This window comes from Indicator indicator, chromosome 2 (assembly GCF_027791375.1).
Source record: "Indicator indicator isolate 239-I01 chromosome 2, UM_Iind_1.1, whole genome shotgun sequence".
NCBI classification, from domain to species: Eukaryota; Metazoa; Chordata; class Aves; order Piciformes; family Indicatoridae; genus Indicator; species Indicator indicator.
This window is the reverse complement of record NC_072011.1, coordinates 36,573,776-36,601,313: the sequence shown is the minus strand read 5'-3', so window position 1 is coordinate 36,601,313 and position 27,538 is coordinate 36,573,776. Positions and strand designations below refer to the sequence as shown.

Below are 27,538 nucleotides of genomic sequence, written 5' to 3'. Positions count from 1 at the left end.
CTTTTACTTATGGAATTCCAACACAGCACACAGGATTTAGCAGTGACCTTGGTTTCTATAGGAGAAAGTTTAAGCAAACGCCTTTCTGTCCTTAGGAGTAACTACAAACACCAAGTGCTATCTCTACTAGAAGCAGGCACTGTCCAAAAAATATGCCGTTAACTTTGGCAAGTAGTCACTTTATAAGAGACTGAAGTGAAAAGTAAAATCACTTAATGGAGAACTGGTTCTATTCTAGCTCAAACGAGGACAGATGGGGCCGAGTACACTCATCCAGTTTCCTGCATCCAAGGAAGTTCTCTCATGTCCATTAAGCCACAATGTATGAAAACCTGAGAAGCAGGAATAAAGAAATGGCTAAGATATGTGCACAGTGAATATGTCTCATGGTAAATAATTCATTGTAACAGTTTGGAAAGGAAGATGATCTCAGGGAAGGGGAAGGAGCAATTTGCTGTATTTGTTTTTATATCTCAGTCTCAAAGAATGAGGTGCCCTGGTTTGAGTTAGAACAGAGTAAATTCTGCTTGGTAATTTTACTTTTCAGCTCAGGTCTCTTCTAACTGCACTTTCTGACATTAATGGCATGTTGTCACAGACACTGTCTGCTTCTGGTAGCGATAACACTCAATGTGTACAGTTAGTACCAAGGACTGGTTTGTATCCCAAGGTCACTGCTAAACCTTGTGTACTGCACTGGGGGTGCGTGCCAGTACATCCAAAGCCTCTCACCGTCCACAAAGGTGGGACAGGGGAGGTGGAGAAGCTGGGATAGAGGAGGCCAGGGGAAGACACCTCCCCCTTACTGTGGGTCAGTAAGAATTCACATGGGCCCTTCCCTCAATTCACGTGCCCTGCCAGGGCACAGTAAGATAGACCCCATGCTGGAACATGTCTAGGCAAAGAACGGATGCTTATTTGTTCTTGACACTCACTTATTTTGTCTGTTGGGGTTTTGGACATGCTCTCTTGTGAAAATCTGACAAAATTATGAAAATGGGTGAGCTGCAGAGTGAGAGAGCTCCTTCTCTTGGGTCTTTGCACCCCACCAAACATGGGGACTAAGCAGCAGTAGCAGTTCAGGAGGATTTTCTGACAAAAAGGGACGATAAGAGGAATTCCCACAATCAGCAAACAGCAATGTGAGCATTTGATACGTTCCTAAGGTCCCCGGGAAGTCCGTTCCTTTTGTTAGTGGGGTAATATTGCTGGTTTTGGATCTATCTCTTCCAAATACCGTTCTCAAACTATTTGTAACTATTCCTATTGTGAAGATATACCCTCAGCCAAACTACCAAACCTTTATAACCTTTGTATCACGTTATGTGGGAAGCAGCAACAAATTAATAAATCATTACTATATTATTATTAATTTCTCGCCTTATTCCCCTTTATTCGTAACAGGGTTTAGAGTAAAAGGCCACACCTGCAGGGAGAAGCAGACAGTTCAGGTGACACTAAACTGATCAACAAGGTATTCCATTCCATACATGTCATATTTAGTATAAAGTTGAGGGATCAAGAGGGTCAAGCTCATTTATTTCAAAGGCTGGCATCTAAACAGGACTCTGTCCATTCTGCCTTTAATTCTAACCCATGTGCTCCTGAACCCAGTTACAGAATCCAGTTCCTGAATCTGGTTTCCATCTGCTGCTGAGTCCAGTCTGGGACTTCTGCTACAGCATCACTGGTGATGATGACATAATTGCTATCAGAGGAGATGGGTTCAATAATGATTTTGTATAGATTTCATTTTATTGTTAGTAATTAAAGTAGTTATAATTTTATTTTTCAATCAATATCTTTCTCTCCCTTATTCCCTTTCTATTCCCTCTTTGGGAAGGAAGAGGGGTTAATAGAGAATATCTGTCACTTGTTTAGTGGCCAGCCCAGCCTTCATCCTTGACATGGGGAAAGAAGAACCACAAGCTGTCACAGCTATATGTCATCTAAAGCCAGAAATCACATTCTTGGGGGAAAAGAAGTGCCAGGGAAATAAATTCTAAAGATAAAAATGTAGAGACAGTAAAAAGCTCACTGTCAAGGAAACCAGGGTAAATAAAGAGTGAAGTGGTTAAACCATTTATTAATGTTGTAGTTTGACTCAAAAAAAAAAAAAACACCAAAACCCAGAATATACGTAGTAAAGTGGTGGGAAGTTGACTTTTTGATTCCTGGCACTAAATACAGCCTCTAACTCCAGCTAGCAAACCAAGTCTCAGAAGGCAGCATTTTGTGAGCTAGCCCCACAGGTCTCCACAGAGACACCACAGGGAAAATTTAAGTGACAGCCAGAACATAGCTGTCTCTTCTGTATTCTCAACATAATGATAAAAATATACTTTTTCTCTACCAGAACAGATTTATTTCCTTGTGTAAGCTCATCTGGCACTAAAAGTTTTGTTGAGCAGCTCTGACCAGCACTAAATCACTGGACATTGTTTCCACTGATATAATTAATCCACACCCGATTTCATACAATCCCAATATTTTGGGAATCCCTGACACTGGAATATACAACCATTTTTGTTATTTGTTCTCTTGCCCTCATGATAGAAATGTCTGTTTCTGGCAAAGGATATCAGAAATGAACCTAGCTAAAAGATACATTGGCTTTATGAGTGCCCTGTTTTAATCTTGACCCGTGAACTTTTTTATCATATTTTCTCCCCTTGTCCTGCTGCTGAAGGTATAGAGTGGCTTGATGGGTGCCTGAAAGCTGCCCAAGGTCACCCCAGCACAGGCTGCAAGCACTTCAATACAGTAGTGGATTGAACCAGTGTGGCAGGTATGACTGGACCCCCCCACAAGTGCAAGGTCCTGACCAACACAAAGCAGGGAAGCTGATAGGGATTAGCTTGATAACCCCTGATGTTTGTTGGTGCCTCTAGGTCTAGAACTCTCTAATTAAGAAATTGACCACAGCACAACAACTCACAAGGGTATAAACAGAGTCCTGCTATGGAGAGAGTTGAGTTCTCTCCACACAGAAGCAGCTTAGCAATCAGATCTTCTTCCCTTAAAATGGTACCCAAGAAGTCCTCACCCCCCAACTTAGTGAGTATACCCGTGGGCAGATTTTCCTTTTCTGAGTGAGTGTGTGCACATTTTGGTTCATCTCTCCAAGCAGTTTATTTAGTTGTGCAACAGTATTTTCCCAACTGACATCCAAATCTGTCATTTTATTGTGTTGGAAGGAGAGCAGATTAATTGCAATCAATGTACATTTTTCAGGTGGCTGCTGCTGTCTGTTTAGTGGGTGCCTCTGCGACACCCAGGTACAGAAGAGACATACATCCTCTTGTAAAGGCACAGGTATCTGATGTTTTCTGTCTGTGTTTGGTACTGAACTGTCTCGGAGGATACCTAAAGAGATGGGGAGTAGGAATATATCCCATATTTCTCTGACTTTATTCCCTTGATGGAAGCATGGGCAGGTACATGGACTGGAGACTGGAACTCACCAGCCCTGTTCAGTCTCCAAATACAGGACAAGCTGTGTTTTTTCATAGCATGACAATAATCTCTGCCCTTTATGTGCCTAAGTTGTACAAACCACATTTAATGCCTTTCCAAAGAGCATAGTTAAGCCTAAGTAGACCTGTTTTCTTCTAGGAGAGGACCTAAAGACTTACTCTCAAACTATTAAATTTGATTGGATTTTTTTCAGTGACTGCAGAATGTTGGAATTTAGTTCTTGAGATTAGGCACATCAATTGTACACTATGTCTTGTAATAAAGGAATATTTATAGCTGAATCTTCTTGGCTTGATGAGTGAGCCTTCTGTAGGAAAAAAAAAAAAAAAAAAAAAAAAAAGGAAGGCAAGGAAACATTTCCAGTACTGAATCTAAGTAGCCATGCAGCATTTTCAGGCTTTGCCTTCCGTGAAAATAGTATACATCAATCTTAGGTGTTTCAAGAGGCCTGCCAAAGAAAGATCCTGAAATGAAATTAACTTAGTGATTTAATCTAGGCATCAGATAATCTATATATCTTCCAGCAACTGAGAGGAAGTCATGATTAGGAATCATATTCATTGACAAACATACAATGTACTGTAGTCCTCTCAAAGACTCTGTGTGAGATAAGTGATAATAAACTACTGCCTAAATCTCTTGTCATCCCCAAGTCAAAGATGTTCAACATAGTTGAAGATGGCAAATCTTGTTATCTGAAGAATTCTATGATCTGAAGTCTCTTTCTTCAGGAGGGAGAAAAAGGTGAATTCCAGCTCTAGGACAAGTAAGGGGCAAGAGGTTAAAATTATCCCTTCCAGAAGGGCAACAAGAGATCAAACATGCAGTTAACTTGATAGATGTTATGATCTAATGTACTGAAATCTTTCTACACAAGGGTACTCCACTCCATGGATAGATCAATGAAAGTTTCATGTTGCTCTGTGGAGCAATTTTTTAGCAGTTTTCAGGACGGAAATACCTATACTCTGACTGAACAAAAGATTTCACTCACTCTACTAACTAGAAAAGCAATACATAAGGATAAAAGTGTCTCATTACTTCTAATGGCTTAAATAAATATTGAAGCACATCATGTAAAAAAAATACTCCAATACTTACAACTACTTATTCCCACAAATGCATCCTGTAGGGATAATATACTATTTCCAATGTTATGCTGCTAAAATTTTTCAGATACTTGTGGGGTTTTTTCTCATTCTCATTTATTTGCTTACCCCATAATCAATAAGACAAAATGTCTTAAAATTCCTTCCTCATATACATTAACTGAAAAGTACTTTCATTATCAGTTTCCTCTCCTGTACTATCCTTTGCTATTTTCACAGTTTGTTTAGCACGAAATACATAAAGCTCTAGACACTGCCAGTTAAGCAAGACTGGCAGGAATCTGGGAGTCCCAAATTAATTCTGCTGGTTCTTTCAGACTGAATTGTTCCTCTTCAGATTGTCCAGATTGTTCCTCGGCACTCTCAGGCCCATTTGAAGCCAGTCCTTAAGCAGCATACCTGCCCCAGTTGTGACATTTCTTCTTCGAGGACCACAGCTTTGTAGGGAATAGAAACAATTAAATAAATGTTGCTCTGTCAGACTCTTGAGTAATGAGCATTTCTAGCTGATATAATTCACTAGATTCTAGCATTCGTTTGACTGTATGAGACTGCTTTCTTTTATTCCTTAGGGCCAGTTGCTCTGATAGTTCAAAAAGCCAACTTTTCCTTTCACTGAACAGAAGTTATGTGCAGAATAAAAGAGGTATGAGAAGAACAGGTAGGCCATCATTAAACAATGACCTAAAATGCTGGGGAGCAGAATCTGTCTGCTGCTCACAGGAAAATATTTAGTGCCACTACAGCCTGATGATTTACAATACACTGAAATCATTTGTGCTACGTAAAGAGTAATATTAAAGGTTGATTTGTAGGATCACCAGTTGATTTATTATTTATTGTTACTGCTCAACACACATGAAACATTAATCTTTATAAACATTAATCTAAGTATATTTTAATAGTCAGTTTTATATTTGAACTCCTATACATATGTGGACACCTCATTAATTGCTTCATCCTCTCTTCATAATACTATTTTATGCTTACAGGCAGGTGTGAGGAAACCACTGAGGTCTTTGGTGACAGGAACCCTTTCTCACACAGGGCCATGTGAGTTTGAAAGGACAAGGGACACAACTAGGTATCCTCAACTCAGTGACAGTTTTAGACTAATTTACACGCTGTTGTTTTGGGGTGGTGTTCTGGTTTCATTTAAAAGTGGGAATCAGATGCAAAGACTGCCATGAAGAAAAAGGAACACCTTTAAGAACATAAAGGATGCAAGAGGAGATAGGATTGTGCAGGCAGTCACATGAGAAAACACGAATCTGAAACCCTCTCTTCCTGCTATGGTATTTAACCACGCTCCCCACACTGCTCCAACACTCTTCCATAAGTTCTTTATGACCATCCTTTGCAAATCCCAGCTCTTCCCATCCCAGCATCAATACACCAATATGCAATAATCAGTTGTCAGTAACTATCTGAGCTACAAGGGGCCAGAAACTTTACCTGATGAAACAAGATATCCTGAATATTATTCCAGCCTTTGTTCAGTAGATGGCATTTTAAATGGCATGGCATTCTAAACTTCCACACATGCAGATGTTTTCATACATATGGAAACCAAAAATAACAAAACTAATGGGAAAAATTTAGCTGTTGAGAAACAAAGTGTGATGGTAGGGCCAAAGGGGCCCAGCACAATCCCAGACAGACCCTGATGTGTCTAGACATGGTCCCCCTCTCCTGCCTCCCTCCTGCAGGAGTTGGGGTAACACGGGAAAAAGGACAAAAGAAAGGCCCCAACATGTCTGGGTAAACAAGCCTCCTCCTGGGGTGAGAGCAGGTGTACTGGCCACTGCTTCTCCCAGACCAGGCCTATGTTTCTGCCCTTTTTGGCCACAGCCTGGCAGAGTCCCTTTTCCTTGGGTAACTGCTTGCTGGCTTCAGTTGCCCTGTTGGCCCAATGGAATCTCGGGCAAGATATATATACAGGCTGATTTCTAGTCACCTCGCCTTGTCTGCTTGGACCTGACTTGCTTTAATTTCCCTTGCCTCAAGTTGCCCTGCCTCGAACTGCCTGGTCAAAAACCTGGGATAGAAGCCATGAGCCTCCTCACTGCAAACCTGAGAAGCCACGAGCCTTAGGATTCAAGCCTTGCTTCCCCTTGCAACTAGAATTTTTGCCTTGCCTCAGTTTACCCAGGAAGACACGAGAAGCCCTTCGCAGAAATCGCATCGTATCACCTACTGTCCTGCTGCAGCCAGACCAGCCATTGAAGACGGCGTGGCAACCAGCAGTGCTTGGCACATGAGAGCGCCCCAAAAAGCCTCAACGGCTAATACAGCAGCAGCAGACCCCTATTTGGGGTAGAACCCAGTGAGTAATTCATTGCCTTCTGTATTTACAGTTCTTGTCGAGTCTCCCCCGCTGTGGTTGAGCGCCATTTTGTGCCGGGGAATTCTCTCTTTCCCTGTTATTCCTTCAGTTTGCTTAAAATTGTTAAAATTTGTTATATTTGCCTAAATACTATACATTCCCACTGTAAATATATATATTCCAACCATACATAGAACCTCTTTAATAGTTTTGGCAATTTTTCATATTAATTAAAAATTAAGAATATTTTTATTAATATTCATGTTTTCCATATTAATTTAATAAAATCATAAATTCATAACACAAAGCATAAATACTATTGCTGCCTTGATATGCAGTCAAACTTTTAGCTGCTTATAAAATTGTTAATCTAACTGACATTATAGCACAGAACAAAACAGGCCCTGGAGGATGCCACACCAAGCTGGAAAAGAATCTATAAATAGTCAATGCCTTCCATCACTTAGTATATCCTTAGTATCCTTAGTAAATCCTTAGTTTACACTGCCTCCAAAACACAGCTCGTATTAAAGTGGCATTGGTTTGAAAGGGAATATCCACAATTCCCATAGTTCTTGGCCAGTTATTTCTTCCCAGAGGTGCTGGAATCATGATCAGCCTTGTTTACTGCCCTGCCTTCTGGATCAAACGTCCATCTCACTGATGGAGAAAATAATCTCTCTCCCTCTCATACACATCCTTCTAGGTTATCAAGCCCATTTTAATGCTGGAGATTCTAGCTGCCCTTGCAAGATGCCATCACTTTGACTGGTCTGTGCTGGGCAGAGAGCCCCCACACCAGTCCACAGAGATTCCTCTGTATTCTCAGTATTTGATAATTCATTTGCCCTCAGTCACAATGATGTAACAGCTTGAACAGCTGCTCTGTTAAACCTGACTCCCACACCCTTACCATGATCCTGTTTGCTTGTTCTGTCCAGAGTTTGTACTGTATTTCTTAAAGCCAGGGAATGCAGATAGTAAAGTTTGTCAACATGAGGCTCCACTGGAACTGCAGCCACTGCCTGGGCTTGCTGCAGGTAATGCACTTGGCTACGGGAATGGAGAAGGGCAAACTATGAGAGATACCCTTGCTACCTCTGCAAATCCCTTTATAGATACTTGCCGTAACACAAAATTGTCCACATGTTGGAGGGGACCAATAAACCACTATTTTCTGCATCACTGCATATACTACAACCCTGTCAACCTCCCTGTGCCCAGGCTTCTGGAACAGAGGCACTGATTTCCCTGGTTCCATACAATTCTTTCTAGAGGTACCCAGAATGGAGGATGCAATTTGTTTGTCAAAGAAATAAAAGGCTTAAGGACTTTCTATACACAAAATACAACCCAAACTTACTCTAAACTTACTGAAACTATTAATACCCAAGCAAAACGCGCAAGGGAAGGGAAGAGGGGCAGGAAATGTTAAATGTGATGAGTGGCTAAGTGTGACGGGGTCACAGCAGGAATCCTACTAGTGTTATACAGTGCTTCTTACAGTCTGTAAAACTCTGTATGCTCTTCAGGGCCGGAAATGTGTCAGGTTTGCTTGTGAGGAAGGCATATGGAAGATGGACTGCATATTTGGTTTTGCTGCAAAAAAAAATAAGCAGCAGCACATGCTGAGGATGCGGTAAGAGATATGACTCTGCCTTTCCTATTTCCTGGCTGAGCTCCTTACACAAAAATGCAGACAGCCAAAGGTAGCTGACATCACTGCTCAACTCCGTTCCCTCCAGGATAGCACTCGTTTGCTCTTCTGAACCTCCTTTCCCAGCTTTGCGCTTTTGTCATTACGATCTTTTCAACTCATCATGTGCCACTTGTGATTGGTCTCTCCCCTTCTCTACATGCAGGAAAATCCTTCCTTCCCAATGCTTGAAGGATGTCTTGAGCAGCTTGTTGGTGAGTGTGATGGTTTTAAGACTGTCTTTTCAATTTTTCTTCACAAACTTTGAGCAGAGAAAGTGAAAGAATGTAAATAAATCACTATTGGGTGTAAGAAAGCAAAATAATGATTATTCTAAACACTTCCATTGGAGAGATAGAAATGTTTAAGAATCTCTACTCAAAACAAAGTTGGGGAGTTGGGCAGTTCACAGCGTGGTCGGCTTCTGTCTGCTGCTTCTTCTTTTCTGGCTGAAGATAAAATACTGACCTTGACAAGCTAAGTCTAATAGCCTCTCTGCTTCTTGACTCTCTGCCTTCTGCCAGGGGGGCCTGGGGGGATTCCTTCTGGCTGAGGGGGGAGGCCCCTTGGGGAAAGCAAAGGGGGCTTGATTGTGCTTTTCTGTTGATTGTACATATTTGTAAATGTTGTAAATATTGTATATTTGTACATATTCATTGCCTTTCATCATAGATTGTAGCTTTGCTTGTAAATACAGCTTTCATTTGCTTCCACACTGAGCTAGCCTGGTTATTGTTGGTGTGGGAAGGGGATTTCAGCTCTCACACTGTTACAGTGAGGCAAGCTCAGTCTATACAATCCCAGGACATACTGTGGAAGAATCATATGGTTTGATAGGGAAAAATTCATTTTCTTGTAGGCAATTAGCCTGAGTGATACAACACAGGTCCATGTCAATACATGTCAGTAACAGCATTTCATGGATCCAGGAAAAGCTCAACAAAATGTGCCCTGGTGTTTGTACTGTTCACAGTCTGTAGATATGTTGTATTTACTTACATATCTGTATATATACTGAAGCACCAGTTTTCATAAGCATAAGCAGAGAAGCCTGCATTTCTGGGAAACAGTCAAGGAGTATCACAGTATCACAGAATATCAGAGGTTGGAAGGGACCTCAAGAGATCATCAGGACCAAGCCCCTGCCAGAGCAGGATCACTTAGGATAGTCTGCACAGGAATGCATCCAGGTGGGTTTTGAAAGTCTCCAGAGAAGGAAACTCCACAACCTCTCTGGGCAGTCTGTTCCAGGGCTCCGTCACCCTCACTATAAAGAAGTTTCTCCTCATGTTGAGGTGAAATCTTCTATGTTCAAGTTTGAACCCACTGTTCCTTGTCCTATCACTGTGAACCACTGAAAAGAGCCTGGCCCCTTCCTCCTGACACCCACCCCTAACATATTCGTACACATTGATGATATCCCCTCTCGGTCTTCTCTTCTCAAGACTAAGCAGCCCCAGGGCTCTCAGTCTCTCTTCATAGGGGAGATGCTCAAGTCCCCTAATCATCCTCGTAGCTCTCTGTTGGATTCTCTCCAGCAGGTCTCTGTCTCTCGAACTGAGGAGCCCAAAACTGGACGCAGTATTCCAGGTGTGGTCTCACCAGGGCAGAGTAGAGAGGTAGAAGAACTTCCCTAGACCTGCTGGACACAGCTTTCTTGATACATCCCAGGATCCCATTGGCTTTCTTGGCCACAAGAGCACATTGTTGTTCCATGGAGAACTTGCTGTCCACCAGCACTCCAAGGTCTTTCTCTGTGGAACTGCTTACCAACAGGGCAGCCCCTCAGTACTACCTAGCTATACTCTACAGTTCAATTTTATCAAACCTGAAGTACTCTCTAAAGTTTGATGAGCGATCAAGTTCTCAAAGCTTTTTCTTTTGTTTTTGTTTTCTTAATGAGATGGTATGGAAGGAGGCCTTCCTACTTTCACTGCACAGAATGAATTTGTGATTTGGTCTGTGTCTGCCAAAGAAGGGAAATGGAGGTGCAGTGGCTAGCTAGTTGGTATGACCACACATCTGGGATGTAGCAAGCGTCATGTTCTAGGTCAAATCAATTAAGATGACGCAGATGCTGGCAGGGATTCCTGGGCTGCCATAAGCCCAGGCAGTAGCCCATAGCAGTATCTAGCTGACACAGGCTACTCCAGGCCTTGGAAATGGAAGTATGAAGGCTAGGGTCAGGACTTCGCTACAGAACTAGATTCTCCTGATGATGAAATGTTCTGGACCTAGCAGTGTGTCCACAAAAAAAAAAAAAAAAAAAAAAAAAAAGAATAATAAAATCTACCAGCTGGCCTAATTCAGGTGCAAGTTGGATTCCTACATACACAGCAGCATGAGCCAGTTTTCTGCTCTCTGTTTTGACCAGCGAGGATGATACTGTGCAAGAGGATTACTCCCTGTAAGTACCAGAGAAGTGCACAAGCAAATACTAGGCACACGGCCCTCCTCCAGCTCCAATTTACTGTTGTTCTGCTGCTTCTCTAAGGACTCTAAAGAAAAAAAATCTTAACTTTGAGAGTGGCAGAACACTGGAACAAGCCGCTGATAGAGGTTGTGGAGTCTCCATCTCTGGAGGCATTCAAAGCCTGCCGGGACATGTTCCTGTGTGATTTATTCTAGGTGATCCTGCTCTAGCAGGGAGGTTGGACTAGATGATCTTCAGAGGTCACTTTCAACCCCGATGACTCTGTGCCTCTGTGATTCTGTGCAAGACCGGGTGTGGCTCCACGGAGACACAGCTCTGAGTGCCTTCTGCCATCTCCCACTGTCCACATATGTTGGCAGTTAGTGCCCAGTGACAAGCACCTTGACAAGCACCTTGTCAAGCGAGTTCACAGCTGTCTTGCACCTTTCCCTGTAGCTACAGCTTACAGATTTTTATCAGAGTACAAGGTCTCTCTGAGCTCTGAAACAGTCAATAGTAAGAGCCAATGCACTGACCTGATCTTCTTAAGCACCTTACTCCTTGTATCCTAAACCACTGCCACCCCTGTATTAAATAGTGCAGGGCCATCTTGTGAACAGTAACATACAGCTTATTGCCGATATGCCCTATGAAGAATACACAGCACTGGGAAACAGAAGAAATGCATGTGGAGTATGCCCTCTGTATGCCCAAACCTCAGATAAAAGGTAAGGATAATATAGAGCTTGAAAGAATTTTAACTTCGAGGGTTACAGAGCACTGGAACAGGCTCTCCAGAAAGGTTGTGGAGTCTCCTTTTCTGGAGACTTTCAGGACCCATCTGGATGCATTCCTGTGTGACCTGTGCTAGATTCTATGGTCCTGTTCTGGCAGGGGGGTTGGACTAGATGATCTCCAGAGGTCCCTTACCACCCCTAACATCCTGTGATCCTGTAATTTCTGGGCTATAGTTTTTATTCATTCTTGATACCTTAAGATTTTCCAACTGGAAGACAGAAAATAGTACCTTTTACAGAATATCATGTTATTTACTGATAATTCACATTTTTCATAACACGCCTATATGTGTGTATGTACTGATACCAATATAAGTTTCAATATTAACACTGATTTAAATAGAATTGAGTATATGTGAGAACTGAGTAATCTGTGAGCAACGATATATAGTTATGAGCATACTAGAAGAACAAATCATTTCAGAGCACATGCAGAGTTAGAAGTTGGTATACTTGGAACATTGTGTCCAGCTATCAGACCCCCAGCACAAGAGAGACATAGACGTGCTGGAGCAAGTCCAGAGGGCCACAAAGATGAGCAGAGGGCTGGAGCACCTCTCCTACTAAGACAGGCTGAAAGAATTGGGGCTTTTCAGCCTGGAGAAGAAAAGGCTCCAGGGAGATCTTAAAGCTATGTTTCAGTATCTGACAGGGACCTACAGAAAAGGAAGGACTGTTTAGAAGGGCCTGTAGTGATAGGATGGTAATGGCAATGGTTTTAAATTGGAGCAGGGTAGTTTTAGGTTGGACAAAAGGAGGAAGTTCTTTACAATGACAGTCATAAAATACTGGAACAGGTTGAGGCCACTTTTCTGGAGACATTCAAGATCAGACTTGATGTGGCCCTGAGCAACCTCATCTAATTGGACATGTCCTTGCCCTGGGGGTTGGACAAGATGACCTTTGATGGTCCCTTCCAACCCAATGCAATCCTGAAACTGTGAAATCTGAAGTTGTTACTTACAGCAGAAACCTTTGGTAGATGTCCTGACTATGTTTCCAAGTAAAACAGCACTGACCCCAATCAAAGCTGTTTCTCTTTCCAGTTCTCACACAAGTCTGTTTGCCCTCCATGCATTTGTTGTTGCAGATTCCTTGCAGAAAAGTTTTTTTTTTTCCCTTTAGTATTTGATCATATTTGATCAAACATTTGTTTCCTCAAACCTGTTCTGTCTTTTTGCACTTCTTGGAGGGAAGCATTGGATAAGACAAGCCTCAAGTCTCTGGAATAGGGCATTAACGGTGACCTTACAGGGAAGAAAAAGCTATTGTGTCCTGGATCATAAGAACAGCATTTTCATTTGATAAGCTGTCAAATATTTTATGTCAGAAGTAGCTACAACACTTTTAGAGCAACAATCAGGACACAGCATGGAATGTTGAGCAAGGGCTCTCAGGATTTGGCCCTGCCTTTATTCCCAAGCAGCTGGCCACAGTAGTTCCACCTTAGTTCCACAGGCCTCACAACTGCTGCATTTATTACTTTGGAAGCAGCATGCAAAGTCTCTCAGGAAGAAATATTTACCCAAACAGGTCTCAGTTATGACCTAGATTTCATAGAGCCAAGCACATCATCCTTTTGCAGCTGCTCAACTGGTGGCTGAGTGACTTCACAAAGCTTAGAGCTTCATGAGCTAAAGCAGCGAGCACTGAGTAGTATCACTCACCTGAATCATTTGACAAGTCCAGCTCTGACTGCAAAGCTTTCCTTCTGCTAGTTGGTGTCCACACATAAACTGCAAAATACTTGTCATTGCATGCAACTGTGACTGAGGGCAGCAAAACAACACGCTGTGTTACACTAACTTGGAGAATGATAGGAGAAAATTCTTTTCATATAAAGATTTTCTCTTCTGAGCAGATGTTGCGAGCCCTGTGACAAATGATAAGGCACAAACCCCTTGCTGCTCTACCACAGAGTTCCAGAATTGCAGAGAGTAGAGAATCTCAGAAGTCCTCTATTACAGCGTTGCAGAATCTCAGCTGCTACAAGCAGAGGTTGTGGAGATATGGCTCCAGTTACCCAAAGAAAGCACGGAAGTCCCATCTATGCACAGATCCGGATTGCCTCATGTACACTTGTGATTCAGAGATAATACACAATTCATAATTTATACTTCTCTTGAGGAAAGTCATGTTATGCTTCCTACAGTAAACTGAAAGAAATGCCAGTGCTTGATGTTTGTTAGCCTGCAAAAAAATAATTGTTACATTCCTTTAAAGTCAATACTTTACCCAGATGCCACAAATACCAGCTGCATGCAGTCTCCCTTTTCATAAAACAGAGATAAGCTCAGCATAAATCTCCATTAGGGATGTCTTGCACATCCCTGAAATTCCAACCCTGGCAGTCATACCAGTCAGCACTCCTGTTGCATCTCTGAATTAACAAAACCACTAATCTCCGCTGTTGCAATTTTCCCCTTATCTTCCATCTCAGCCACAACTGAGATACGGAGTTATGTCTAGCCCATACTTTTATTTTCTTTCCTTGCCAACCAGCAAACCACCCTGGCAAGGACATGCAGCTCTCCTGGTGGCACTGAGAGTCTTGCTATACCTCCAGATACACCTCCAGCTGTAAAGGAAGAGCTGAGACACTGGCAGAACACAACCCATGCTGCTATGCTGTGTGGTCACAAAAGGCATTTATCTCAGTTTTTCCTGGACTCTCCACAGTGCTGGCCCCAGAAGTGGACAGCAGAGCCACAAAGGACGTCTCTGATTCCCACGGCCTACAATGCACATGCATCACACCAAGCCCTACATATTGCAGTAATGATGCTGTGTGCCCTACATCAGCAGCTCCCTCTGCCAATGACATGGGATTGCCTCAACAGGGCACTGTATAACTTGTCACCAACGTTGTGCATGTACATTTGATCACTCATGTAGCAGCACTGTAACAAAATGTATATTTTTAAATATTTTATATTTAATATTTCCTGGCAATGGTATCTTCAAACACTGCTGTAACTTATTTACAGGTGTATTTAAGGTTACAGCTGTGGGTATTACATTCCACATATGAAGACAGTTAAATGATTTAAGCACAGATCTAAGAATTTCCAATGCAGCAATTCATTGGAAATTTATTAGAAATAAAGGTTCTGTGATCTGCGGTTTCCCACAAGAGGGATTCTGTAGCAGATTAGCTGGGTACTCACAACTTGCTCCTCCATCCAGTATCTTCCCAGATGCTGACTGTAATTCGAGTGACTCTTGGTTCAGAGAGGGCTAGGGGCCTCTCTCTCTCTTGTGTGCTCCATCGCTGGGCTGTAGTCTTTCTGTGGCTCTTCTGGGATTCACTTCTCTTGGAGCTTTTCCCCTTTCTGCCTTGGTCCAGGTGCAAGGCCTCGGTGTAGTTGGCCTGCTAGGGCTGGCTCTTCAGCTGCTACACTGGCAGCATTTGGCTCTTGTTGCTTGCTTGGTGAGAACAAAGCAAATCACCTACCTTCTTGGCTGGTTCAAATACTGTCCCCAGACAATTAATGCCCTTTGGTAAAAGAGAAACCTGATGACTGAACCTATAGGATGGGGCATATCCAAACATGGCCAGGAGCACACACAGTTCACAGGTGTGTTACAAGATTAATTACATGTGCTACATGGTCCATCAGGACCCTGGGAATTGTCCAGCTTTGCACACTCACAGGTGCTTAGGCCATTGTCTGGGTTAGGGCATGTTTTGGGGTTTGAACCTTCAAGACAAGCACAAGCATCTCATAAACAGAATATGCCTACTAAACTGCCCCAGAATACTGATTGATTGTGTGGGTGGGAATCAAGGACCAGAATCAAGTGGGTATTACAGGATCACAGCATGTCAGGGGTTGGAAGGGACCTCTGGAGATCGAGTCCAATGCCCCTGCGCAGGTTGCACAGGAATGCATCCAGATGGGTCTTGAAAGTCTCCAGAGGAGACTCTACAACCTCTCTAAGGAGCCTGTTCCAGTGCTCTGTGACCCTCACAGTGAAGAAGTTCTTCCTCATGTTGAGGTGGAACCTCCAGTGCTGTAGTTTATATCCATTGCCCCTTGACCTATCAGAGGGTGCAACTGAGCAGAGCCTGTCCCCTCCTTCTTGACACCCAGCCCTCAGATATTTATAAACATTTATTAAATCCCCTCTCAGTCTTCTCTTCTCCAGACTAAAAAGCCCCAGGGCTCTCAGCCTCTCCTCATAAGGCATGTACTCCAGTCCCTTAATCATCCTGGTAGCCTCTGCTGGACTCAAGTAGATCCCTGTCCCTCTTGGCCTGGGGAGCCCAAAACTGGGCACAATATACCAGGTGTGGTCTCACTAGGGCAGAGTAGAGGGGGAGGAGAACTTCCCTCAATCTGCTGGACACACTCCTCTTAATGCACCCCAGGATCCCATTGGCCTTCTTGGCCACAAGGGCACATTGCTGACTCATGGATAACTTTTTATCCACCAGGACTCCCAGGTCCTTGTCCACAGGGCTGCTCTCTAGCAGATTGCCTCCTAATCTGTACTGGTGCCGTTTATTACTTCTTCCCAGGTGCAGGACTCTGCACTTCTTGCTGAACCTCATTAGGTTCCTCTGTGCCCAGCTCTCCAGCCTGTCCAGGTCTTGCTGAATGGCTGCACAGCCTTCAGGTATATCAGCCAAGCCTCCCAGTTTGGTATCACTGGCAAACTTGCTGAGCAGACAGTCTGTCCCTTCATCAATATCATTCATGAAGATGTCGAACAGGACTGAACCCAGCACTGATCCTTGTGATGGTCTGATAATAAATGCATTTTAAATGTACGTCATTATAAAGTTTAACTACAGCACCACAGAAACACTGCTAAAATGGAGCAGTGTGTAAACTTTCTTCTTTTGAAAGAACTGTAATTGCCTACAATACAATGGGAGAATGAGAGGTTTTAAGTATGACTTTTAATACATGCTGTTATTATGTAACATATCACAAAGCCTTCAATTTGCCTGCCAGGGTCTCAAATGAGTTAAAAAATAGTTTCTAGATTGTTTGCAATTCTATCCACACTACTCTGGCATGATGGCTTTGACCAAGCAAAGGAAGAGGTTGCTGTTCACACTTGAAAAATCATACAATCATGGAATGGTTTGGGTTGGAAGGGACCTCCAGAAGTCATCTAGTCCAACCCCCCTGCAGTAAGCAGAGACATCCTCCACTAGATCAGGTTGCCCAGAGCCCTGTCAAGCCTGACCTTGAATATCTCCAAGGATAGGGCCTCAAACACCTCCTTGGGCAATGTGTTTCAGTGTTCTATTACCCTCATGGTAAAGAACTTCTAACTTCCAACTAACGTCCGACTCCTAACATCCAACCTAAATCTACCCTTCTCTAATTTAAAACCACTGTCCCTTGTCCTACCACTACAGGCCTTTGAAAACAGTCCCTCTCCATCCTTCCTGTAGGCCCCCTTCGGGTATTGGAAGGTTGCTATTAAGTCTCCTCAGAGTCTTCTCTTCTCCAGTCTGAAATGCAAATGGCAAGGGATTACAGGGGTTTGCTTCAGTTTTTAAGGAGCTGTCTTGAAAGTATCACTTACAGTGCTTTCTTTACATATTGTCAATGAATGCAAACCTCCAGTTTTCTGTTTGCCTAAAAGTAATATTCTGAATTCGAACAGTATTTCAACTGACAAATTTAAGACATTCACATTTATGATCAATGAGGAATAAGACCTATTTCTATAGCCATTTAAGGCAGGTTAAGCTAAAGAAGAAAGCTGGCGGACAGGCAAGAGAAGGACACAAACTGTACATGGATAAATTTCAGAATTCATGTCTGATTTTCAACCTGACCATCATCAGTAAGGGTCCAAAACTTCCTGTGACCTTGCACTAGCAACATAAAAATCCTCATTATTTTTAAGGTGGAGCTTGGTAAACTTTCTAAAATTGTGATTGTATACAAGCCCAGGCTGGACTCAAGGAAATCTCTTCCAATCTTACATTGATGGGGCTTTTGCATACTACCCGTGCCTACACTGATCAGTGAGGATGTCATATTTCAAAAAGATGGGAGTCTGTATTTTCTTAAAGATGGAGATTTACAATTAAAGACCATTTATGAAAAAATACCCCAAGACCTTTCAGGTGGTACAAAATCCAAACTCAAAAGCCATGGGGGGCCAGACTTAGGTTTTGAGACCTCCTGCCCTTACTGTGCCAACAGCTTTTACCCCCACACCAGGTACTAGCAAGCTCCACACAGGGAGCTCTCTGCTTCTCCAGCCACCTTCTGCAGGCACCCCTAGCTCCATCTCTGACTGTCTCATGCCCTTCCCAATGTTGCTGCTGTGTTGGGCACGAGTCAGCTACTTCTCCCTTCGGGATGCTTCACAGGATGTGTAAGAGCTATTTTCAGCATCTGCCTCCTGCCTGAACCAGCCCTCCATGGCAAACACAGCAGCACACAGTCAGACCCCACAGCGAGATTTGGCTGGGGCAGAGCAGTGGTGTGACCAGCACCACTGTCTGCACAGCCACCTCCCATCCGGGAGCTCACAAGCTCCCTGTTGAACACATCCAACAACAGGTTCATGTTGGGCCTCTGTTGCCTGAAAGACCATTTCCCTTCCACAGCCTTTAGCCTGCCACATTTTATTGCCAATAGAAACAAAGTGGTAGATGCTCACACAAAATAAAGGTACTCTTAAATTGAAAAAAAAAAATCCCAATATCTCAGAGCACAAAATAATTAGTATGTAGACATGCAAATTCTTAATAATATGTTAACTACTGTTGGAAACATAATTTGTGGGAGTTCTCAAGCCCCCTGTCAGTACTGTGTATCTACTGGATGGCACTGTTTTAAAGATAAAACAGTTTAAAGCCTTTCTGCGCACCAGCCAATTTTTTATTCAGTAAGTCAGATAAAACTAGAGCCAAACTGAAAAACTTCTGCCATTTTATGCACCATGGAAACAAGAAATCTGTCAATCTACAATTACCTATTCTACATCCATTTGAGATCCAGTTTTACTGCAGGAGTACAAGCAAGAGGATTGGATCTACAGCCGTTGTTTGTCCATGGAAGATGGACATATTTTTTGTTTCATTCTCAAGTAAGTGCAAATACTAAAAAATGTAACTCTGATGTCAATGTGCATATTAAACTGCATTACAGTCTAATAAAAGCTATAAACTTCTTTCCTCATGTAATTTCTCAGAGCAATGTCAACAAGAGGGTATTGATAGTGTTCATCTGTAAATTCCTGATTTTTTAAGTGATGTCACATATTCAGATTTTCTGCTACTGCTGTAATATTGCTTTACTTGAGCCCTGTGAAAGCTTCTTAGCAACTTGCACTAATTTTGTATTTTTTTCCATAAGTGAAATACTGACACTTTTAAAATTAGAGATAATTTTCTGATGGACTATTTTAGCCTGAAGATTTATTGTGCATATTTAATCCATAGGTTTTGTACCTTTCATCTGCTGATGTTTATTTGTAAAACCCTCAAAAATACATTTAAACATCCTCAGTAAAGCAAGACCCTTAAATGTACTCGTGCATATAACCATACACAGCTCAGATGCTTTTCTCTGTCAGGTTTGAAACTCTCATGTTAATTGTGTGCTGCAAGCAGAATTAATGGTTATGACTGCCTACGGTGCTCATGGCAGCTACTAGGCTCTCAAAACTTGGACACACCACTTTATTAAAACAGAATGAGCAGTGATAGCACATTCTCTAGCGACAGAGAATCCAGACAAAGCTAGGTGACATGGAGAGGGAAGGTTTAGATCCTACTTCCAGGCATGGGAGGATTTGGCAGGGCAGGTGAAGTAGGGGCAGCACTGCTTCTTTGCAAGAAGGTAGTACTGAACGGGATATGTAGCTAGTTCTTACCAAATGTGAACTCCAGTAAAACTCTGATTCCATCAGCATCCCAAGTGACAAACCAGGGCAGCTGAAGAGCATATATATATATATATATATATATATGTATGAATTAACACAATGTTACTGTATTTACATAAGGTACTAAAATCAGGGTGAAAACTCTTTCCTATCTATACTAACAACCTCCACTTGTCTGTTTCATAAGTTGGGACAGGATGTGTGAGCTCTGATTACATAGTGTACCTATAACTCAAACTACCCAGAACAACTACTATCATTTACCAGACAAAATCATCATCACTGAATCTCCATCTCAGTAGGCCTTTGCATCAGAATCAGCTATCCAGAGGACATCTGTTATCTCTAACTAGTTATTCAGTTTCATATAGGTGTCAGTGTGTGAAATTGGAAGCTCAGACTATTTAATATACTTCTTTTTTGAATTAAAATCCATGACTTATTAATTGTATTTTAAATATGCGCTAATATGGCAAACAGAATATGGTGTTAGGAAAACTCTAATAGTGATCAATTACATAACACTACCATAATGATATAGGAACACTGAGTGTTCTCTCCTGTGTACTTCCATGTGATTTCTTAAATGCCAGCTGGAGAAAAATATGTCTTGTCTTCTGTCTAGTTCTACTTCAGCACTACTGATCTGACATTTTGCTTTCAGGTTCTGGTAACACCAGTATTGAGATCAGAGATAGTAAAACTTAGAAAATCTGACATGTTATGTCAAATTACAAAGAAAGCATCTAGAGAGCAAATGGAAGAACAGAAAGACTGAAATTATGTAGCAGGAAAAGGGAAAGAAACAGAATGATAGGAGGGAGGAAATGGCCAAATATGCAGTAAAGAAGTATCAAGCAGTCTAGCATAATCGGATGGGTATGGAAAAAAATGTTGGAATCACGAATGTAGGGATATAAATTCTATAAAACATACAGCTACAGACAGCAGGGGCATGACCCCATTAACACTTATGCACATACAATTTTTTTTTTCACAAGAATTGCATAAGTTAGAGGATAATACTCATGTAAGTAACATGAAGCATAAGAGATTGCAGTATTTGGCCATTCACTGTTTTTCCTTGTAAAGATTGTGTACATTCGTCAAACATCTAACCAGGTATTTTACCTTTGAAGAAGACAAAACTTGAAAATAATAGGACCTAAGGGAAACCTTAACCATGAAAGTTGGCGGAACTGCAGTTCTACAAAGATCCAAGAGGAATACCCTAAAGACTAATTATTTGACAATACAACTAATGTTTTGTCCTGTTTGAACCATAATAGAGTAAAAGTGGCAGTTTGCATAGATATGGAATGATTGTCAGAAGGAAGCATGATTGATGAGAATCCAGACCTGGAGAATCCTAATTAAATCCTCTAACTGCTATTTACAAGAAGTCTAATAGCAACTCTGAAATAGGTGTGACTTATGAGATTGCTTCTGCAGTTTAATCAGACACTGACTGTTAGCTTAGCTCAACTGTTTATATAATAATGTGACACCTTTACAGGGCAATAAGTCACTGGTTTGCCTAGTAACAGACTATGACTGTCATGAGTGACACAAGGTAAGTCAGATGCCTTGTTTGTGTGACACAGGTTATTGTCCTTGTTCTACAGATAGAAAACTAAAGCCCAGTATGTTTCTTTCCATGATCCACCAGCAAGTCTAGTAGGACCAGGAATGGAGTAAATTTATGGGTCAAGGTCACTTAGCACAGCACAATTTTCTAGAAGACAACATCTGACACTCAATGGGAAGAGTATTTTACAGGATATTAAAAAAAATCAAGTGTATTAAATATATATTCTGTATTCAGTAATACAGGAATTAATTTTTTTACAAAGTATTCTCACTTTGAAACCACTAAAATGGCATTAAAAATCTTTAATCAAGCAAAAAACAATGACCTTCCTTCTCCAAGAGTTTCTGCCTGCTGATTGACAAAACAATGCAAAATCCCAACATCATACATATGCATGCTCAAATTACATGGAGCCAAGACTTCCCGTTATTACTTCCATCCTGCCAGAACACCAGATTCCCTCTTCTCAGATGGTTCAACAGACTTCTAGCCTGTTACGCTATCATCTCCATCCACGTCTGCCAGCACTGTGCCTCAGATTCACTTGGAAAACTGAGATGATGCAAAAATAGGCTTTCACAAGACTGAACAAAAATTAAAATGAATATAAAAAAAAAATACTTTTAAAATGGTCCTCACTGAAGCTACATCAATCTTCTTTCTTAATTTCTGCAAGATATCTACACTGCAAAGTGTATGCCAGAAATACTCCTATCAAAATCAAATTACTCATTTAGCACCATCCATAGCCACTTTTTATACAGGATTTTTCTATGGAATATACTAGGTGTTTTTTTTTCCTAAATAATACCCAGAATTTGCAAACTATTACAACACACGCAAGTTTACTTATAGAAAGGATGGATTTTAGAAGTCATAACATTTTGAGTTCTACACAAAGTACGTTTTTCTTTAAATTATACTTGAATGTCCTTGCAGGAGGAATTACCTTTCAGCCTATAAAATAAAATTTCTGCCAACTCCCTAAAGTAGAACATGCTTGTCTCTAAAAATAAGCCATGGTGCCATCAGCAGCACAGATTACTTTTTCCTAGAAGAAAGTGCCCGATGCATCCAGAAGTGACTGAAGGGGTGATGACCTACTGGCTCCTGGTGGCTGGTGGCATCCCCCATGACAGGGACTGCTGATAAGAAGCCCCTGGCCCTGAGCTGGAAACAGGCCTGAGCGGGAGGCAGTGATGCGGTCACCTGGGATGGGATGGGAGTAGGAGGAATGTATTTATATGCCTGCCTAATAGGTATATGTGCCTGTGCATGTCCGTGTGCCACCTTGCCACCAGCACCGGTCAGGACACAGCCCACCAGCCGATGCCTCTCCCGCCGCCAGAGCCTGCCTTTCCGCGGCGGGGCGACGCAGGTCTCACTGGTCCGGCGCCCAGGGTCGAGCCCTTCGCCGCGCCCGCCCTCCCGCACACCGCGCAGGGCGACAAGCCGAGGCCCCGGCTCGGCCTTACCCTGGCCGTTCCCCTTCTTCTCCGCCATTACAGCAGTCCGGCGCCGTCGCCATGGCGACGCGAGCCTTGCTGGGCCTGGCTAGGCCCTCTCCACCCTCTGTCGCAGCTCCCCGAGCCTGGGCGCAGCGAGGTCGGATGCCGGCTCTCCGGCTCGGTCCGGGCCGGGCAGGGTCGGGCTGACATAAGAGGACACCTTCCATCGCCCTGGAAAGCCTTTCATTCCTGGCTTTCGCAGCCTTATGACATACAAAGCAAGTGGAAGAGGGTGGAAGTTTTGCTGCAGGTTCTGCATGCCAGCCTCCAATACTACATTGGGCAGGGAGCCACGGTAGCAACTCCCTCAGGACGTTGATCAAGCCCAAAATTTGGACCCCAGTACAGAGGCCCAGCCAAGTCCCACTCACCAGAGAACGGGACCACCCCACTCTGGGATTTAGGGTGTGCTAAAGCAATGGGGAACATGGCTAAAGCCCACATCTGGCCTGGGTGGGGGGCAATATCCTTGCAGGCAGGCCCTGAATGAGGCCCCTAAACCTGCCACTCCACAAAATTCTGTTTCTGTTAAAAATACAGTTTTCTCAGCTCTTGCTGAGATTTCCATGTATCTGAGTTTCAGAAAGAACATTTCATTCTAAATACTATTGTGCCAAAGCAGCTAAAATATTCCATCTTAGCACTATTAAATAAAACTACAGTTTAAATTTAGCTGTGCATTTGAGCAGCCACCCTTCTGATGCCTGGTTCTGACTCTAAAACAACTGTTAAAGCAATGAAAATATTAATATTCTGGCAAAATGCAACTATATATTCATAGAAAATAAATATCTAAGAAATTCCTAGCACTAAAACTTTGTCCTTACCAGAATAGGAGCTTGTTTGTCAGATTTTAAAGATTTGCAAAGTCTGAGTGGATAACTTCTTCACACAGTCATCTTTACCTCTCAAACTGTTATGATGTGTTTAGTATTTAAGAAAGCCTGAAATTAGAAAAGCCACAATGAACCCAAATAGGGCTTCTTCACTTTAAAATAATAATATTTTTTATAACTTTTAACCATTTCTATTTGCATTTCTGCATTTTTATTGAATGTGGCTCGGGGTAAAGAGGCAATAATAGATAAAGAGAATACATCTTTACTCTGTTGGGAAAACAACTGATTATGCTCTTTATGAAGCTGATCCCTCTGAAAGGCTATCTCCAGACTCAACAGTTTATTAAAGTAACTAAATATTTCAAATTGCATGTTTGACTAGAAAAGTAGCACAGATTTGTTTCCTCTCAAATTGATAACAGAAGCTTTGGTTATAACATCATGGCAGCTGAAGTTAGAAAATGCAGCAGCAGAAGGAAAGGCCCTCTCAGTCTTACAAAAGTCTTGATTTCTTATTCCCTCAACCCCTCCACACAGAAGACCTTTGCCTTTCCTGGTTGTAGATCTATGGTAGTGGATCAGTCAACGTCTGAAACTGAAGAAGAGTGTGAAACACATCATTTTGGCCAGGATGGAGCTTTCTTGTCTCTACCCTAAATGTGGAATTTCCTGTTCTTGAATACAGTGCCCAGTGTGAGATTCCTTATGTTACTTTCCAGATCAGCTAACTCATCACAAGATATTTACAGCTCTTCTACAAATCCTAAGCTAATTCAAAGTGTCTACCACACTTCTCTATAAAAGCTTTAAAAAATTCTGTTGTGGTCATTCAGATTTTCATGCCAAATCCATTCCCAAAATATGAAGAACATTCAGCTTTAAAATAGGTACAAATGCTGCCTATTGTGTGAGTTCATTGAGAATCTTGTGTTTTTACAGTAGCCTTAGAAGTGAGGTGAGTCACTGCAAATATGACATAAGACAATAACTCCCCCTCAGACCTCTACCTTTAACATCTTCCCAGCAATTTCACCAGGGCTTGTGCTTGGCTTTTCTCACCACCCTGTCCTATTTGACACATGCTTATCTTTATTTCCTCCAAGAGGGGTGGTAACAAAAGCAGTGTGTAAAAGCCAATCAAGAAAGGGGACATTTTGAAGTACACAACAGCTGCAATATGTTGGGTGTGCCACAGTACCTAATGTCTCATTGTAGCAGCTGACTCCAGTCCTCATGAGCTGCTACAATAGCTTTTTGGGGAGAGAGTTTTGCTGAATATATACAAATATTTAATCAAAGCCTGGATGTTTGTGCTTGTTAAGTTTGATACGTTTAGCCTAACTGCAGAATCTTTTGTGACTTGCAGCTAAAACTAATTTAAGTAAACAGTACAGTCCTGCCAACGTTGCTGAGATTCCACTCAGGAAAATTAGTGTAAATCAAAGTGTTTAATTTGCATCATCTGCTCCAGCCTGGAGTTTCCTTCTGATTTCAGTAGTTTGCAGACAGGTGTCAGCACCTGTTTCCCCTTCTTCCCCTAATTCCTGACACACAGGGCTTTGGTGTCTTGCTTGTTTCCAGGAGTAGAAGAAAATATGGAATGAGAAAGCGCTCCAAAATGAGAACTTGCTGCTTTAAAATTTTCTTGCAACATATCTTGAGAAATCCATGTAGGAAAAAATGTTAATAATTATAATGCAGATCAAATACTGGACCTGAATCACATGACTGTTTCCTTTCTAACTTAATGCACAGACAGCTCAAACCAAGGGAATGAGTGGGCTGAAACAACTAAACGCATTTTGGCACAGACAAGTACAAAAGGAAACCCAGAGCTACTAATTCAACAGCTCGAAATATCAGCTGCTGCATGTACGATCTTTAAAGAGCTCCTATGAAGAGAGCATACCTTTTAAATTTGTAATTTTTCATCTTTAAAACATCAGAAGATATCTCTGGGAAAATATGGAAGAAACCAGCGTTGTTGATACAATGTCTGAATCCACCGAAGTCGAATAACCATAAGGTACCCTTTCCTTTGCACCTAATTGCATCGCATACATTCCTCTCAGCTATCAGGGTCCTATCACACCTTCTCTGTATTTATCATGCATATGTTAAAAAATTTTATTCAGTAATAAAAATCAGCTCTAAAATGGAAGAAGTGATGTAAAAGAACAGTTCAAGGTGATAGAATAATGTCCTATAAAGCAGTGTACTCCCATGTCTTTATGGTTGCAGGGTTTGGACACATCTTTGCTTCAAACATTTGTTGAAGACCTTCACTATAAAACTTCCTCTGTGGGTCCTAGGGAACCATATAACAGAAGGCACAAAGAAGCTTGTTAATTTGTCCTGCACAAAGCAAGTAAATAAATAACTACAATTCTGTAATAGGAATCTACCTATAACTCCTCTTTAGCTACATGGGTACAGCCCTGCCACCTGGGGGGTGCTTCCATGTCACGGTACCCTTTCTTGCCAATATAACACAAATAACCCAAGTGGATTTGGCATCTTCATTCCATGCTTCCTCTGGGATCAGCAGCTGACCTGAGTAATTCAGAAACAGCTTCTTCAAAACAGAGTGTTACCTAAACATTATCTGTTCATCCAAATGATACATGGCAAACAAGATATACATGAGAAAGACTGCATCATTCCTTGCCTATGTTGCATCTTTCCCTTCAGATTTTGAGTAAATTGCACTGAGATCAGCTACTTCATTCCTTGATGTGTGGGAGGGAAGACAGCTTTTCTTCTGTCTTGTTCATTTTGTTATGGCAGGCTTTGATCCTATGCTTGGAGCAGAAGAAGAAAAGTCTAACAGTGTGGTTAGAGACACACAAATAATCATGCCCACCAATATTTGCTCTACTATTGACATCTTACAGGCTGATGGTATTTTCATACTAACCTTAACTCTCATCATTTTATTTTCCTTTTGAAAAGTAAAAGCCATCCTGCTCTGCGTTACAGAACAGCAAAATGCACATAAATTGGCAGAGGAGTTCTTTTCTTTTTCATATAGGTAATAAATCTAGAAGCCCAAAATCTGATCTCTTAAATAAAATACTAGTGTATGATTCCTTGAGATGTTGAATTAACCAGTGCTGAAAGGGAAGCATCCAGCTCTTCAAGTCTTTTCCTTCCTTCTCTAATGTTCTACTTTTTTATCTGCCATTCATTGAGGGCAGATATGAATCACTGAAGTAGAAAAAAACAATCAATAAAAAAGTGAATAGTTGTCTGACATCTTAAGAAATTTGGTAGAGTCTGACAAGCATCTGAATCAGCACAGTCAGGAAGCAGGACAATGCAATTAATAGTGAAGAAGTAATAGGGAAGAAGGCAGGAAGGGTGAGATATTCTTTTAATGGGAAAAGGCTCTGGTTGGCTGACTCTGTGAGTAAAACTCAGAGGAAGGAAGGGGAAAAATAGGTTTGAAAACCACTTACAATAGCAGCATCTCAAATCCTTCTTGATCAATGGGATAGCATTGGAAATGTCCTGACAAGTATCTCTTGCTACTCATATACAACTACAATCATATGGATCTTCAGTTGTGTCTGTCCAGCTTTGACAAAGCCACATTTAAGGAAAAGTGAGCAAACATGCATTAAAAATTAGTTATTAGGCAAAAGGAAGCATTTCTTTCCATCACATTCCTCAATGTGCTCAGCCTCTGGGATTATGCCTAAAGAGCTGCAGCAGGAAGAAGTTCTTGCTTTTATATCTGAGTGCCAGGATGCTGTTCTCCTTCTTAGTCAGGCACAGAAATGGCCCTAGAGATCCACATGGTTTACTCTTCAGATTTTATTACCATCAGTTATATCTAAAAGTGAAGCCAGGATCCCCAAGAACACAGTGGCAGGAACAAAACACAGTCATCCATCTGCCTAGCAACATGGGTTGC

At 41.9% G+C, this 27,538-nt stretch overlaps 1 protein-coding gene across 1 annotated transcript in view; it reads right to left on the bottom strand.

Moving 5' to 3' along the window:
* The window catches only part of EFCAB2 (EF-hand calcium binding domain 2), a 48,901-nt gene extending 26,123 nt beyond the window's left edge, over window positions 1-22,778 (bottom strand). The window contains 2 exon segments of the mRNA XM_054396893.1: window positions 21,547-21,556; window positions 22,380-22,778. Of these exon segments, the coding sequence (XP_054252868.1) occupies window positions 21,547-21,556; window positions 22,380-22,778 (409 nt within the window).
* Between the last annotated feature and the right edge of the window lie 4,760 nt (window positions 22,779-27,538).